Source organism: Giraffa tippelskirchi, chromosome X (assembly GCF_054371585.1).
Source record: "Giraffa tippelskirchi isolate mGirTip1 chromosome X, T2T-mGirTip1v1.2.pri, whole genome shotgun sequence".
NCBI classification, from domain to species: domain Eukaryota; kingdom Metazoa; phylum Chordata; class Mammalia; order Artiodactyla; family Giraffidae; genus Giraffa; species Giraffa tippelskirchi.
The window spans coordinates 74750460-74769093 of NC_137289.1; the positions used below are offsets into that span (position 1 = coordinate 74750460).

Below are 18634 nucleotides of genomic sequence, written 5' to 3' on the forward strand. Positions count from 1 at the left end.
CATCACTTTCCAACAAAGTTCCGTATAGTCAAAGCTATGGTTTTTCCAGTAGTCATATATGGATGTGTGTGTTGGACCATAAAAAAGGCTAAGCGCAGAATTGATGCTTTCAAATTGTGCTGCTGGAGAAGACTCTTGAAAGTCTCTTGGACTAAAAGGAGAGCAAACCAGTCAACCCTAAAGGAAAACAATCCTGAATATTCACTGGAAGGACTGATGCTGAAGATGAAGCTCCCATAATTTGGCCAACTGGTGTGAAAAGCCAACACATTGGAAATGACCCTGTTGGTGGGAAAGATTGAAGGCACAAGGAGAAGAGTGAGGCACAGGATGAAATGATTACATAGCATCACCAACTCAATGTACATGAATTTGAGCAAACTCCAGGAGATAGTGGAAGACAAGGAAGCCCGGTATGCTGCAGTCCATGGAGTCACAAAGAGTCAGACACTACTTATTGACTGAACAGCAATCATAACAATACATATTGCATATCAAATATCAAAAATGTACTAATCTGTCCAAACCTTAGAAAGATAATTTAGCCTTTGTTCTCTAGTATTGAATGACTTCAGCAAGATAATATGATGTTTAATTCTTCTGAAATGCAATGGCTAAATTTCCATTTTGAACTAAGCTTATAATTTCTAGGCCCTAAGGAAAATATCTGGTAAAATTTCAACTTCTTTATACAAATTTCTGAATATAATGTTATTTTGGAATAATATAAAGTTAGTGGATTTTACTCAAATGGAGTAATCCTTCCTTGTTTAGGGAAGCATTATGTGGGTTGTAAATTTTCTCTCCCTTTTGTGCCTCTCCTTCATACTCTTTTAACTCTTACTTAACTTTTGCTTTGTGATCATTCTATAGAAGATTAAGCAAAGAAAGGAAAGAAGCTAAAAACACAATAACCGCTTGCTGCTGTATAGTATTTTATGGAAAATATAAGGAAGAGGTGGAAATTATTGGTTAAAGTAAAATTTTGAATTTTCTTTGATTTTGATACAATCTAGTCTCATTAATCCATGTCTGCAGATTATCAAATGTCTACCCATTGTTGGAAAGTTATTTCTATTTCTGAACAGTATTTCTTCATTCTCTCCCTTTTGTGCTCATATGCTACCCTATTTCAGTCCTCTTCACCACTGTCTAGATGAGGGCAATCTCTTTTTATATAGCTTCCTTGTTTCTAACCTCACTCTAAGTCCCCTTCTAATCTATTCCCAACACCGGAATGTTCTATCTAATTAAAATCAGACAAGCTCATTCCCCTGTTTATCTTTTAATACTTCCCATATCCTACAGGTCAAAATCCAAGGTAATTTCTTCCATGATTAAAATACACCTTCATAATTTAGCCTCTACTTTCTGCATCATCTCTCAACATTTACTTTATAAAAGTCAAAGCCACAGTAATAAAAAACTGTATATAGTTCCCATGTTTGAGACTTCTTGCCTCCGTGCTTGGGCTTCCCTGGTGGCTCAGTTGGTAAAGAATCCATCTGAAATGTGGGAGACTTGGATTCGCTCCCTGGGCTGAGAAGATCCCCTGGAGAAGGGAACGGCTACCCACTCCAGTATTCTGGCCTGTAGAAGTTCATGGACTGTATAGTCGTGCTCATTGCTGCAGAATGAACAAATCACTCAGGTATTCTCATGCCCTTTCTTCCTTGGCTTACTGATTCTTCAAGACTCAGATTCAAGTGGCAGCATCAGAAAGCCTTCCTCAACCATCAAATCCCCAGAGCACCAAGTTGAACTAACTATCTTCTCTCTATATAAACATATATAAATACATCATTGCTCTTGCCACTTTGTCTTAAAATTAACTGACTGGTTGTGCTAGTCCTTTGAAATGTAAATCTTTCAAGGACAGGAACTGAGGATTATTTATCTTCTACCTTCAGAATCTACTGTTGTTCTTGGCAAAGAGTAAGCATTTCATACATAAGAAATTTTTTTTACAATAGCGAGAGATGTTTATCAGTTTTCACAATCAATAGCCAGCCGAAAAAAAAAAAAGACAATTAAAATTGCATGCCATAATGGGAACATGATTAACAACAATATAAATAATTGCATACAATCTTGGGGGTCAACAAGTTGAAGTGCATACATGTACATGTTTCATCCGCTCAGCCAGTCTATGTCTTTTGGTTGGTGTATTTAATCAATTTACGTTTAGGGTAATTATCCTAGGTAATTATATGAACCTATTACCATTTTCTTAATTGTTTTGGATTTATTTTCTGTAGGTCTTTTCCTTCTCTGGTGTTTTCTGCCTAGAGAAATTCCTTTAGCATTTGTTGTAAAGTTGGTTTGGTGGTGCTGAATTCTCATAACTTTTGCTTATCTGGAAAGCTTTTGATTTCTTCATCAAATCTAAATGAGAGTCTTGCTAGGTAGAGTATTCTTGGTTGCAGTTTCTTCCCTTTCATCACTTTAAGTATATTCTGCCTTTCCCTTCTGGCTTGTAGAATTTCTGTTGATAAATCAGCTGATAGCCTGAAGGGAGTTCCCTTGTATGTTATTTGTCCTTTTTCACTTGTTGCTTTTAATATTTTAACCTTGTCTTTAATTTTTGTCAGTTTGATTACTATGTGTCTTGATGTGTTCCTCCTTGGGTTTCTTTGGTTGATTATTTCCTTTCCCATGTGAGAGAATTTTTCAGCTATTATATCTTCAAATATTTTCTCAGGTCCTTTCTCTCTCTCTCTTCTCCCTTTGGGACCCCTATAATGTGAGTGCTGGTGCATTTAATATTGTCCCAGAGGTCTCTTAAGCTATCTTCATTTTCCATTCTTTTTCCTGTATTCTGTTCTGCAGCAATGATTTCCACCATTCTCTCTTCCAGGTTATTTATCTGTTCTTCTGCTTCAGTTATTCTATTAATTCCTGCTGGTGTATTATTCATTTCTGTGTCTTTTTAGTTCTTCTAGGTTTTTGGTGAACATTTCTTGCATCTTCTGCATTATTTGCCTGATATCCTGGCTCATCTTCACTATCATTACTCTAAATTCTTTTTCTGAAAGGTTGCCTATCTCCACTTCATTTAGTTGTTTTTCTGGGTTTTTTTCTTGTCACTTCATCTGGGACACAACTTTCTGCTTTTTCATTGTGATTACTTTCTATAATGTGGTTTCAGTTTTAGCCACTGTGAAACTGTGCTTCTTTTTGCTTCTTCTGTCTGTCTGCTAATGGATGAGGCTAGGAGGCTTGTGTAAGCTTCCTGTTTGGAGGGACTGATGATGTGAAAAACTAGGTCTTGCTCTGGTGGGCAAAGCCCTGCTCAGTAAAGCTTTAAACCAGTTATTTGTTGATGGGTGGAGTTGCATTCCCTCGCTGTTAATTGTTTGGTCTGAGACGAGCCAGCCTTGGGATCTATGAGTTCTATATCTAGGGTTAATGGTGAAGTCCATAAAGGTTTTACAACAAGGGGGACTTTCCTGGCCTGATGCTGCCAGTGCCACCACCCCGGTGGTGAGCCCTTGTGAATCCACGCCTCCAGAGGAGACTTTTCAACACTAGCAGGTAGATTTTGTTCATTCTCCTGTGGGTTCTGACTGTATGGATCACAAAAAACTGGAAAACTCTTAAAGAGATGGGAACACCAGACTATCTTACCTGTCTCCTGAGAAACCTGTATTCAGGCCAAAAAGCAACAGTTAGAACACTGAATGAAACAAACGACTGGTTCAGGATTGAGAAAGGAGTATGACAAGGCTGTTTATTGTCATCCTGTTTGCTTAACTTATATGCAGAGGACATCATGCAAAATGCCAGGCTAGATGAGCTACAAGCTGGAATCAAGATTGCTGGGAGAAACATCAACAACCTCAAATATGCTGATGATACCATTCTAATGGCAGAAAGTGAATAGGAACTAAAGAGCCTCCTGATGAGGGTGAAGGAGAAGCGTGGAAAATCTGGCTTAAAACTCAATATTAAAAAAAAAATTAAGATCATGGCATCCAGTCCCATCACTTCATGGCAAATAGAAGGTGAAAAGGTGGAAGCAGTGACAATTTCCTCTTCTTGGGCTCTAAAATCACTGGGGATGGTGACTGCAGACATGAAATTAGAAGACGCTTGCTTCTTGGCAGGAAAGCTATGAAAAACCTAGACAGTGTGTCACTTTGCCAACAAAGATTCATATAGTCATGGCTACGGTCTTTCCAGTAGTCATGTATGGATGTGAGAGCTGGATAATAAAGAAGGCAGAATGCCGAAGAATTGATGTTTTCAAACTGTGGTGCTGGAGAAGACTTTTGAGAGTCCATTGTAAAGCAAGGAGATCAAACCAGTCAGTCTTAAAGGAAATCAACCCTGAATACTCTTTGGAAGGACTGATGCTGAAGCTCCAATACTTTCTCTACCCTAAGGGAACAGCTGACACATTGGAAAAGACCATGATGCTGGGAAAGACTGAAGGCAGAAGGAGAAGACGGCGGCAAAGGATGAGATGATTGGATGGCATCACTGATTCAATGGACTTGAACTTGGGCAAACTCTAGGAGATGGTGAGGGACAGGGAAGCCTAGCGTGCTGCATTTCATGGGGTTGTAAAGAGTTGGACATGATAGTGACTGAACAACAACCTGTGGGCTCACTGCTCCTTTCCTCTGGGTCTTGGTGTGTGTAAGATTTTGTATGTGCCCTCCAAGACTAGAGTCTCTTTTTCTGTCAGTCCTGTAGAAGTCCTATAATCAAATCCCTCTGGCCTGCAAGGCTGGATTCCCTGTGGATTCTCAGTCCCTTTATAGATCCCCAGGCTGGTAATCCTGACATGGGGTTCAGAATCTTCACAACATTGAGAGAACTTCTTTGGTATTATTGTTCTCCAGTTTGTGGGTCATCCACCTGGTGGGTATGGGATTTGATTTTATCATGATTGTGCCCTATTCAGCAGTTCCAGGCTATATCTGAGAATATTTCTATTACTACTGAAAATATTTCCAACACAATGTTAATTTATTCAGTTATACTGAACTTGTTAAACTTACTTCTGCTTTGAAGCTCAACTGCCAGTTGTCTTTCAAGGTTTTCTCTAATTTCTCTCTCTCTATAGAGCTCCATTCGCAGTTCCCTTTTTTCTTGTTGAATCTGCTTCTCTTGAATGCGAGCATTATCCAAAGCCACTTTCAGTAAACCCTGTCAAAGTACAGCAAATGACATACAGTTCATCTTATCTGTTTTGATTTCTCAAATGTGAAATAATTAATGTAGGTGCTAATGTCTTGTATTACATTTATTTTGTTTATAGAAATATTGTTGACCTGAATGTTGGTCAACAGAGTCTCCACAGAGGACAGACTATCAGCAAAAATGAATGGTCCAGGGAATCCAGGAGGCAATGCCTGTCCAGGTGTCAGTTGGATCTTGTCCAAGGGTGACTTCATCATTGGAATTTGAACAGGTACCTCTCCTGCAAAAAACAAAATTAATATCAGAAGGTTCATAAATTAATAGCTCAAAATTTTCACTATGTTACCTTCACCTCTAATAGCATCTATAAAGATTTTGTTTCTAAAGCTAACTGATGGAAAACTCATAATTGGAAGCCATACCTATTTTCCACCTGACTCTAATTACTCAAAAATAAATGTTTCAGTAAAGAATCTGTGAAAATGAAGCAACATTTACTGCTAACTGACATAAAGTTTTTAGAAACAAATTTAAGATATCGTCATTACTATCTATAAGTTAAATAATCAAATCATTTCTTAGTAAAGCATAAATTGCTTTATATTTTTCTCTTTAAATGTATCTATATATCTATGTCTATATTCATCTATCTCCATGTTTTTAACACATTTATTGGAGTATAATTTACATATAATAAAATTTACCTGTTTAATTGCATGCATCACTAACTTTTACATTGTACAACCATTACCAAAACTCTATTTCAGAACACCTCATTCACCCCCAAAATAATCCTCATGCCCATTTACAATTAATCTCCTTTCCCACTTCAAGCCCCTGACAACCACTAATCTACTTTTTGTCTCTATAGGATTGCCTTTAGTAGGTATTTACATAAGTAGAATCATACAGTAAGTGGTCTTTTTGTCTGTCTTTTGCTTAGCATATATTTTTTTTTGAGGTTCACCTATGTTGTGTTATGTATCAGTGGATTTTTTTTCCTTTTTATTGCTGAAAAGTTTTCTATTTCATGGATATATTACTTTGTGTTTAATCATTCACTAGTTTAAGATCTGGACTGTTTTCCAGTGTTACCTCTTATTTTGAAGAATATTTCTTATGAAAAAATAATAACCTATGGTGTAAAGCCACAACGTTTATATTTTCTCTCTTTTATTTGTATATTAACTTCTTCTACACACTCATGACTTTAATGAGATTCCTTTAAAGCTTCATATGAAGAGACAGAAATAGAATTTTTGTCTAATAAAATATTTCAGATTTGTTTGGCACAGATACATCTAATTACGAAAAGACTCTCCTGTTACTTTGAGAAGCTAACTAATTGACTATCTACTTGAATTTTGGTTGAAAATCTTTTGTGTGAGATGTATGAACCAGATGGCAAAATTTTCTCTGCAATTAGGAATTGGAGCTTTTTTGATATATACAAAAACAAATTGCTACAGAGGTAATCATGGAATGTAATCAAAGTCTGATATTCTTAAATGGCTTCAATAGCAGTGTACAGTGAGTTGAATCACAGCACCTCAAACAAAATTTTTCTATTCACCACAGTTTCTTTATTTCAGTAACTGAGCATGTGCAAACTTTGAAAATATGCATCTCTCTGGTCATAAAAATTTTCAGTGACCCTATGTATTTTGAGACTTGTTCAAAAAAACAAAAAACTAGACGAATCTAGACTAGAAATCTAGAATTTTCACATGGTTTGAAAACAAAACTCTAGCTATTGGTTTTGGTCCTTATAAGGATAGGCATATAGATTTGTCATACACCTCATTTTTCAATTGCCCAAGCAGCCTGTATACTTAGTGAGCAGAGTCTTGAAACCCATTGATTTCACAGTCATCATGGTTTTCTGTGGGATTTCCCATGTGGAAACCTGTGGCATACAAGTTTGGGAACCTCTGTGGGATTACTTAATGGGATAGCATTATCTCTGAATAAAGTACTCTTACATAGATCACCTTTACAATTTCTAATTTTCTAAAGCCTATAGAAATAAAAATGCAAACAATTATTTTAGAGAATCAAGTATCACATTATTTGAATCCAAAATGTTACAGGGCATTTGAATATTGGTTTTAAAGAATTCAATAATATGCATAAAATAAACTGTGAATTTTCTTTCTGCACAGGAAACTAAAAAGAACATATCTATAGCACTGGCACAAAGACAGAAATATAGATCAATGGAACAAAATATAAAGCCCAGAGATAAATCCATGCACCTATGAACACCTTATCTTTGACAAAGGAGGCAAAAATATACAATGGAGGAAAGACAAACTCTTTTAACAAGTGGTGCTCGGAACACTGGTCAACCACCTGTAAAAGAATGAAACTAGAATATTTTCTAACACCATACACAGAAATAAACTCAAAATGGATTAACTCTCTAAATGTAAGACCAGAAACTATAAAACTCTTAGAGGAAAACATAGGCAGAACACTCTTTGACATAAATCACAGCAAGATCCTCTATGACCCACCTCCTAGAGTAATGGAAATAAAAACAAAAATAAACAAATGGGACCTAATTAAACTTAAAAGCTTTTGCACAACAAAGGAAACTATAAGCAAGGTGAAATGGCAGCCTTCAGAATGGGAGAAACTAATAGCAAATGAAACAACTGACAAAGAATTAATCTCCAAAATATACAAGCAGCTCAATATCAGAAAAATAAATGACCCAATAAAAAAGTGGACCAAAGAACTAAACAGGCATTTCTCTGAAGAAGACATACAGAAAAGATGCTTAACATCACTCATTATCAGAGAAATGCAAATCAAAACCACAGTGAGGTACCTACCATCTCACGCTGGTCAGAATGGCTGCCATCAAAAAGGCTACAAACAATAAATGCTGGAGAGGGTGTGGAGAAAAGGTAACCCTTTTACACTGTTGAGGGAACGTAAACTGGTACAGCTACTATGGAGAAGAGTGTGGAGATTCCTTAAAAAACTGGAAACAGAACTGCCATATGACCCAGCAATCCCACTGATGGGCTTACACACCGAGGAAACCAGAATTGAAAGAGACACATGTACTCCAATGTTCATCACAGCACTGTTTACAATAGCTAGGACATGGAAGCAACCTAGATGACCATTGGCAGACGAATGGATAAGGAAGTTGCACATATACACAATGGAATGTGACTCAGCTATAAAACAGAATGCATTTGAGTTAGTTCTATTGAGATGGATGAAACTGGAGCCTATTATACACAGTGAAGTAAGTCAGAAAGACAAACACCAGTACAGTATATTAACACATATATAGAGAATTTAGAAAGATGGTAATGATGACCCTATATGTGAGACAGCAAAAGAGACACAGATGTAAAGAACAGACTTTTGGACTCTGTGGGAGAAGGCGAGGGTGGGATAATTTGAGAGAATGGCATTGAAACATGTATATTACCATATGTGAAACAGATGACCAGTCCAAGTTCGATGCATGAAACAGGGCACTCAAAGCCGTTGCACTGGGACAACCCAGAGGGATGGGGTGGGGAGGGAAGTGAGAAGAGGGTTCAGAATGGGGGGACATATGTGGCTGATTCATGTCAATGTATGGCAAAATCCACCACAATATTGTAAAATAATTATCCTCCAATTAAAATAAATATTTTTTTTAAAAAGGAACATATTCCCAGGAATTATTTTTTAGTAAAACTGACAAATAATATTTTGATCCTAAGTGTTTGAAGCATGTATTTTATAGAACTTGCTTATAAAATTAACCCTAACCTCTTACAGAACTTGTCTTTCTTCCTTACTTCTCTCCCTCCTTCCTTCCTTCTTTGTCAGTAGTAGCTTTGGAAGACGCAAAGTATTCCAGAGAGAATGAACACAAATTCTGTGAACTATTTCAACTACAAGGGTTGAACATTGGAAGTATCTCATTAAAAATCTAATTTATAAAATATGTCTTATGCAGCAGCTGTAATGTCCCAAAAGACTTATTTCTCAACAACCAATGAAGCAATATTATGCTTTATTTATTGAAGTCTTTATTTAACTAGCATTTTGTCTTCTGCATATGAGTGCATTAAGTGTATAGATAGAATGACTTCACAATGATCTATCAATATTAACAGTAATTAGGGAGTTTCAACGTATTTATATTGATGTTTATAAATCTTCAAGATGAATTTATGTAGCCTGGTAGAAGATCTATTTTTACAAAATGAACTACTACAAAGTTAGAATGTTGACTTCCTGATTCATAGATAGCACAATGTTTCTCCTGAATAAATATTTTGTATCAGGGCAGAGTTCTTAAAAATATGGATTATTTGTCATGTCTTACTCTACACACACATGTAACCTCAGTGGTCAGAATCTAAGGGGTATTGTATTAACAAAAATCTGAAAAGGAAAGCAGTACATTAAGTATGCATAAAACAAAATTAAAACTACATTAAAATCACTAGAAATGTTCTATTTGGAGATGAATGAAATTCCATTAAATTGGATGAAAGAAAAATTACTATTGACTATGAAGACAGGTTGCATGGTCTATGGTTTGTAGTGTTGCTGTACAGTAGATTGAAGTTTCAAAATGGTATTACTCTTCTTTAAAGAGATAGACACAGCTGAATTAGGTGCTGCTTGCTGCAGTGAGGATCAAATGCAAAAAGAATCATATTTCATCAGACCTAGTCAACACCAGGAAAATAAATAGAAATATAAGAGGTATGCAGGCAATGATTCATTTTGATAATCTGGCCCAAGAAAGACACATAGAGACAGCACACAGATCTAAGCTTCTACTAAAAGACAAATAGGACACAGAGGGTGGGAACTGAGATGACAGTAGAGCAGAGATCACATTGATTTTCAGCAGCAGCTTTCACATGGATGAGATAACCCTGGACTCTATTTGGCCCATTGTTCATATCCTACCTGTCCCACAAGCAATATATTTCCTAGTCCTAGAAAAGGGCAATAAAGAAGAAGGATTCTACCTATGACTTCTTATGGTTAAGCTTCTGTGCAAAGCAAACATGCTTTTCCTAACCAAGGTCATATTGCATGTTAAGGTCCATAATAGCCAAAAACTAGTTGAAGTGTATTATATTTTGGTGTATATAATTGAAAACTGTCAAACCATTCGTCATTTTTTTTCTGATTTAAATCACATGCTACAAAAATGAATGATCTAAGTAGCATTTACATTTTCCTCAGAGTTTAAATAGATGTATTGTTATGTAGGAATTTATTAGGTAAGATCGGAAAATCCTAATTGGCAATGAAATTAAATATGGGCAAGTACTAGAAATATATATTGCTAGTGAAATAAGAGAATCTCTTTGTAATCCAGGGAGAAAGAGTTTTGATTGAGCAATTTTATGTAAAAGGCTAGTGTTCAAGATACATGTATTAAAATATTTAGCAACACATATGATGCAATGGCATAAACTAAAAGATAAAGATAGAACAACTGCTAGCTAGCTGAGGATATGAACAACGCCTGAATTTATTGAAGCAAATTGGAGACTAGTTTTATTGAACATGTTTGTTAAACCTGCCATACTTTGCAATAGCACTTGGAAATCCATTTAGTGAACAAGCTGTTAATTTTAATATCTTACTTTTAGGGCCCAGTGAATAGATATAAAATTTGACAAGAAGTTCATTTGTAGAAAAAAAATATAAACATATGGTAAATGCTCAGGATGGAAAAGACGTTCTAAAAATTAAAGTCATGAATGCTGGAAACTTTCTACTTGACTCTAGTGTTTTTCCGTTTTTCATGGGGTTAAGTATTTCTTCTTTCCTCTGGGCTTTGAGGATTGTAATACAGGAATAGAAATTGAACACAGCTGAATCACTTAGCAGTGGAAAAATGCAGCCACCTACCAGGTCATCAGTTTTCATTCTTTAACAAATAAATTAAATTTCATTATTTGATTTGAGAGCTTTCCCCTAAATAGAGCTAGCCCAGGGGACTCTCTTTTGTTGGTGTCATTAGTATTACATTTGGCACAAGCAAGATACCTGCTTCCCTCTTCGAAAATGAGGAACAATAACAACAACAAATGACCATTGTGAAATAATCTGACCTGCATGAATATGAGGAAGTGTTCATGGTCTGATTTGAACAATGACTCAAGTGTTGCCATCATCAAATTTGAAAAGAAAAACTGATCCCCAAATTGTTACATTTCTTTAGGGAATCAAAAAAAAAATAATGCTGATAAATGAAAACAGAAATTTAGTAGCAAAGGAATGAAGGGTCACCAGCCTGAGAAAGTGAGGCAGAATACTTTTAAACCAACTATGGCCCTGTATTGCTCTAGATGCTTAGATTAGCAATTTGGCAAAACAGACTCCCTTTATAAATTATTAATTAGAAATAAATCACCTTTCAGATAAAAAGTATGCTGATAATAAATATCATATTCAGTGAAGGGTTTGGAAGAAGTATGATACTCAGTCTCTGTCATAAAGAAGCTGACACATTATTTTGGGAAAAAGTCAACAAGTTATAGAAGTGTACAATACTGTGTGAAATCATGTGGCATAAGATTAAGTGCCCCTGTGAGTTCAAAGAACGAGAGATCACTGTAGTCTGGAGTAAGCACTCAAACTAATCTATTGACTCTAGTTGAAAAGTGTTCCCAGTGTCCTTAGAAAAAAGTCCCATGGAACTTCTCTAAGCTATTAAGTGTCCCAATAAGAAAAAGTTTCCTTGCTCAAAGTAGTGTTGAAAAAATTGGTTTGAACAGTATTAAACAGTTTTCTTTAAAGCAAGAGCTGCTAGATAAATTACAGGGTGCCCAGTGAAATTTAAATTTCAAATAAACAACAAATTATTTGTTTACTATATTAATAAGTATGCCAAAACTTTCTATGGGACATCCTTATGCTAAATAATGATTTGCTTAGCTGAAATTAAATTTTACTGAGCATATTGTTTTCATTTTTATTTGCTAAATCTATTAAAACAGAACATATCAGAACCTTTAAAATGCTAATTATAAATATTAACATAGTTACAAGTTAAGACAGATAGCTGAGACCATAGTGACAAAGAGTAAAAGATGCTAGAACTTGACTTTCTATGTTTGAAATACTGCTCTGTGATTTGCTATCACCTGGAAAATTTCCTTAATCTTTCTGTGCCTCAATTTACTCATCTGTAAAGTTAAGATAATAATAATATTTATATTATAGGATTGTTATAAATATTAATAAAGTAACATGTGTAAAATTATTCAAAGTAAAGGCAATATATGTGCTTGTTAAATAAATTGTTTATTGAAAATTCCCAGGAGTGGAAGAGGAGACTACAGTAATGTATTTGACCAACTAAGCATCCACTAACACCTCATGAAATGACATGTTGAAAAAATCCTCTTTTGGTAATAGTTGGATGAGCCTGGCTTCACCCTAAATTAGGCCAATGTTACCTTCTCAGTTATCAAAGGTCTGAGAAAACTTCCTAAGCCAAGACCAGTGGTTCTCAGCTGGGAGCAATTTTCCTGCCCAGAGGACAGCTGGCAGTAGCTGGAGACATATTTGACTGTCAAAACTGAGGAGGTAGGGGTGTGTGCTACTAGCACCTAATGGTAAAGGCCAGGGATGCTCAGCCCCCTCCTCCATCCCCACCAAATAATTATCTGACCCAAATGTCAATACTGGTTGAGAACCAGAACTGTTTCAAAAATATATAGGAAAATCTCAATGAATGAACAGTTAACTAGATCTCCCTTTCTGTACTAAACTTCTAGAGAGTTTAATATGCTTAATAAGACAATAAGGTCAAGTCAGTGATTTAGAACTAACACAGTAGTTTACATGGTATGTTTTAGAGTTCTTAGACATTTAATTTCAGGTTCCTGACTTCAGTTCTTTGCTCAAATATCACCTTATTAGTGAAACTTATGCCAAACATCTGATTTAACATTGCAGCCTGAACCCAATTTCCATCCCCTTTACATGATTTTTTCCTATAAAATTGATCACCACTTAATATACAGTATAACTTATTTATTTGCTATTTTTGTTACATGTTTCAAGGATTCCCAGCTAGCTCAGTTGTAATGAATCCGCCTGCCAATGCAGGAGACATGGGTTCGATCAATGGATCAGGAAGATCCACTGGAGGAGGAAATGGCAATTCATTTCAGTATCCTTGCCATGAAAATTCCATGGACAGAGGAGCCTGGTGGGCTACAATCTGTGAGGTCGCAGAGTTGGACATGACTGAGCACGCATGTGGTGGCAGTGGTTACATTCCATTTTATTACAGTATACTCTCCATGAGAGTGGGGACCTTTTCCTGCTTTTAATTTCCCTATTGCTGTCTATCTGGTATTTATTAACTATCAGGCATCTACAACAGTTGTAATGATTTTGAATACATACCAATAATCTTAAACCGTGAGGTAAGACTTCTGATCATCAGATTTATTCCTTTTTTCTTTCTATTTAAAAAGGTAATATGGCACATGAATGCATAATTTTAAAAGTTTTTTTTTTTGTACAAATATGTGGTAAAAGGAAGGAATAAATAGGGGACTAAAGTAGAGTTTCTTGTCAACTCTCAGCCTTGCCAATAGAATAAATACAAATATTATGGACTTCCCTGGTGGCTCAGACGGTAAAGCGTCTGCCTACAATGAGAGAACCTGGGTTTGATCCCTGGGTCGGGAAGACCCCCTGGAGAAGGAAATGGCAACCCAATCCAGTACTCTTGCCTGGAAAATCCCATGGATGGAGGATCCTGGTAGGCTACAGTCCATGGGGTCGCAAAGAGTCAGACACGACTGAGCGACTTCACTTTCACAGATGTTATGATAAACTGAAATTTTGCAATTTCAAAAAATAGTTGATACAGTTATCAAAACATGCCTAATGTATATTTGTTGAACCAGTCTGCATATCCTAGTCCTTTGAGGACTAAAAAGAGTAATAGTATATACATACCTTTCTCTCATCTTTGAGATGTATTATTGTATTAAAGATAAAGCAAATCTGACTGATTTTTTTTGAAGTACATCAGTATTTTCTAGAACATAGAAACAGAAAAAAGCTGAGGCCTTAGAATAGAAAGAAATTTCATACAGAGAATAGAATTTGATCTAAAAACTGCAAGACAGACAAGAATTTCCAATATACAATCAAACAGCACCAGAGGCATGTACAAGTCTCTGCTTCAGAAAACAAGCCCGGTTACCTCTGTGAAAAAAGCTGCAAAGGGGAGAACATTTTAATGAGTGGGAAGCTAATATGTAAGAATCTGCATTAGAAACTGGCAAACAGGAGGCAGGTGTGGTCATAGAGGTAAAGTGGGAAGGAAGCTGATGCTTTAAAGAGATGTGTTTAGGAAAAATGGGGGAGAGGGCACATATTTCCATCAATCAGTTGATCCTTCCAGGTGATAATGTTTCATTGCCCTGGCTTATCTGCAAAATAGCCTCAGGGTTCTAATATAACCCTGCTTTTAAACACGTACTGGAGGTTCAGTCATCTAGCTGACTGCAGATGCTATAAAGCAGATTTTTCATTTTGCTTCCCTGCCAGGAAATGTGGAATCATTTCCATCAACCAGGGAGGAAAATTCTCTTCTTAATCTGGCACAAAATCAGGAAGAAAAATTTAGTGCTCTGATCTGGTAGTCCCGGTGCTAACTTTAAAATCACTGCTTTTTTTTTTTTTTTTTTCACTTAGTTAACATATCTAAGTAGATCAGTGGAAGGTACAGGGGAACAACTTATTAATCCAGTACCTTAACATCAGTGGTTTGTAAACTTTATCATGCATTGGAATGTCCTGAAGTTCTTTAAAAAATTGTTTTCAACTCCCCAATTTTCTGATCCAGTAAGTTTAGGGTAGGGCCTAGCAACTGGAATTACTAAGTGCCCAGCTGACGTTTTATGTTCTTGGTATGGGGATCACAGTTTGAGAAACCACTGAACTATATATAAAAGTCAATTTTGCTACATTTAAAGATGATTAATATTGCTACTTATTACAATATCTTTTAAAAATACTGGAATTTACCACTTTAATAAATTTCAAAATGATACCTAATTTTAAACATGTATTTTCACAGCTTCAAGAAACTGTATAAAATTAGAGACACATCAACTAGACTGTCCTACAGACTTAGAGATTTTGAAGACCAATTTACACTGCACTAAAAAAAAGTGTATAATGAAACCTATTTGTAACAAAGGATCAGGAAACAACAGTTAAAAAAAGTGAGTCTATACAGGTAAAAGCAAAATACTTTTCTAAGAATGAATTTAACATAAGCAACTGTTCAGTATGGAAAACAGCAGTTATATGGATTAATCCTTGAGTACTATTTCATTGTATTTGTGAAAGATAGAAATTGGGTATTTTGGTAGGATTAAGATGAAAAATTAAAGATGATTTAAAGTTAGAATTACACTGTCATTTGAATGACAATGACATTTTGGCAAGAACATTCTATGTGATGGATTATAATTTGTCACCTTCTGTAAATTCTGTCATGAGGAATATGTAGATAATTATACAGGTTTGACATTTATATTGATGTGATCACTAATATCTCTGCAATTATACCCACTTATGGTCTTGAAATATTTATACTTTTGATGTTACCACAGTACCAATGATATAAAATTGAGAACATTCTTTTATTCGTTAATTATCTCTCTCTTTATTCCTCTCTCTGTGTCTCTCTCATAGAAAAATGTATGCACACACTTTGAAGAGAATATATACTGATCTTTCTGTTTTAGCTAGTAAATAAAAAAAACTGAGGCACTGAGGCATTATGTTTTTATAATAGAAAACAATTAAGAGTTTTTTCTAATAGATGAGTCTTGAAATCATAATCACAACACTATTGTAAATCTAGCCAGTTCAAAATTATGCCAATCAGTTCAGTTCAGTTCAGTCGCTCACTGATGTCTGACTCTTTGTGACCCCATGGACTGCAGCATGCCAGGACTCCTTGTCCATCACTAACTCTCAGAGCTTGCTCAAACTCATGTCCATTGAGTCAGTGATGCCATGCAACCATCTCATCCTCTGTCATCCCCTTCTCTTTATGCTTTCAATCTTTCCCAGCATCAAGGTCTTTTCCAGTGAGTCAGTTCTTTGCATCAGGTGGCTGAAGTATTTGAGTTTCATCTTCAGCATCATTCCTTCCAATGAATATTCAGGACTGATTTCCTTTAGGATTGACTGGTTTGATCTCCTTGCTGCCAAAGGGACTCTCAAGAGTCTTCTCCAACACCACAGTTCAAAAGCATCAGTTTTTCAGTGCTCAGATTGTTTATGGTCCAATCATTTAATTATTTTACAAAACTGAATTTTCTTTAAAATAAATTTTAATTACTAGAGCAAAACACAGCAATTTTCTCATTTTTTAAAAATTTTCTATGTAATGTTGGCATTAAGACCATCAATACTGTTGCTTCTTCTTTGGAAATCTCTGAAGTTTTATCAAAGAAGCATGTATCCATTAATAATTCTCAGTTCAACAATCTTCACTAAATGCACAATCTTATTTTTAGATACTCTCTATTGCCATGAGAGCTTTTACTATCTGCTGAACAAATTCTTTTAGGAAAATGATGTAAACAAATGATAGCAATAATAATAAAATAATTCACAAGATATAGCCAAGGAAGCAAGGAGGGCTGAACATCATCAACAGAACAAGTTAATAGGCCATTGTTTTCATGTTTCACATTACATCTTCCTCAACTATGTTTCTAGTTAGGTTGTATGGCTTATTTCAGTTTTACTCACTTCTATTTCACTATTCACATCTAACTTTGTGACATTTATCAGAAGCATTCATTGAGTACTCAGTTGTGCCTGGTATTGTGGTGTCAAATAAAATGAGTTCACATATTTGCAAATTGAAAAGTATGGCAGTGATTTCCTCTAATAATTGTATTAGAAATCTCAACTACAAAATTTTCACAAATGTATCATTCAGGGTAACTTCAATAGTTATTCAAATGTTAATCACCAGATACCCCACTTTCTTATTTTAATTCCTTTCTTTCCTGAAATGTATGCTTCTACTGTTCTACTTAAAACACAATAAAGTTGCCTGAATCTGTGTCTTGGAATGTTATATTTCTTAACTTCAATGACCTTAATTCTAGAATAGGAAGAATTACCTGAGAATTGTTTGTGGGAGGTTTAACTGGGAAAACAAATGTGGAAGCACATAGCACTGTACATAGCATAAGAGGTGAAAAAGTGAAAGTGTTAGTCGCTCAGTCGTGTCCAACTCTTTGTGACCCCATAGACTGCAGCCCGTCAAGCTCTTCTGTCCATGGAATTCTCCAGGCAAGAATACGGGAGTGGATAGTATTCCCTTCTCCAGAGGATTTTCCTGGCTACAGTCTATAGGGTCACGAAGAGTAGAACTGAGCGTGTGTGTGTGTGTGTGTGTGTGTATCAGTCAGTTTAGTCGCTCAGTCGTGTCTGAATCTTTGTGACCTCATGGACTGCAGCACGCCAGGCCTCCCTGTCCACCACCAACTCCTGGGTTTACTCAAACTCTTGTCCATTGAGTTGGTGATGCCTTCCAACCATCTCATCCTCTGTCACCTGCTTCTCCTCTCACCTTCAATCTTTCCCAGCTTCAGGGTCTTTTCAAATGAGTCAGTTCTTGGCATCAGGGGCCAAAGTATTGGAGTTTCAGCTTCTGCATCAATCCTTCCAATGAATATTCAGGACTGATTTCCTTTAGGATTGACTGGTTGGATCTCCTTGCAGGATATATATATATATATATATATATATATATATATATATCCTATTAAAAGCACATGACATAAAGGAATTGTTCGTGTGATCTAAATTACTATAATACTACACAAACTGATCAGAACTACCCAGGTAATTTCTTAGTTCTCAACATGCAGTGACAGTTTAGGTTCCTCTGATTTTCTCCATTTTCTTTACTTATCTGATCCCAAATTTATACATACTCATAATCAATGATATTTCTTCTGAGGAAAAAGTACGTTTTTAAGGTTTACCTTGCACAAAGCCCAACAAAAAACAGTAGTTAATATTAAGTGTATTTCTCTAAAATTTTCTGTATCTATGAATGTATAAATATTATGAATTCATCAAGAGGAATCATGTAGTGAGAACATTTGGAAATAAAAGTAAAATTAAGAACCTATATATTATATATTTAATTATTAATATCTTGTAAATGTAAAATGAAGCAGGGCAAAAGCTAACAGAATATTGTCAGAGGACACGCTGGTTACAGCAAACACTTTTCCAATAACCAAAAAGACAGCTATAAAAATGGACATCACCAGATGGTCAATACTGAAATCAAATTGATTATATTCCTTGCAGTCAAAGATGGAGAAGCTCTATATAGTGAGGAAAAAAAAAACAAAACAGAAGGCTTGGAGCTGACTATAGCTCAGATCATCAGCTCTGTATAGCAAAATTCAGACTTAAATTG

General features: G+C 35.6%; 1 protein-coding gene across 3 annotated transcripts in view; it reads right to left on the reverse strand.

Annotated features, from left to right (window-relative positions):
* DACH2 (dachshund family transcription factor 2) overlaps positions 1-18634 on the reverse strand; it is an 817737-nt gene that overhangs the window by 26054 nt on the left and 773049 nt on the right. For all 3 annotated transcript variants that reach the window (XM_081563841.1, XM_081563840.1, XM_081563842.1), the window contains 2 exons: positions 5280-5428; positions 5007-5154 (listed from right to left, as the gene is read on the reverse strand). In XM_081563841.1, coding sequence (XP_081419967.1) covers positions 5007-5154; positions 5280-5428 — 297 coding nt within the window. The remainder of the gene's footprint in view (positions 1-5006; positions 5155-5279; positions 5429-18634) is intronic.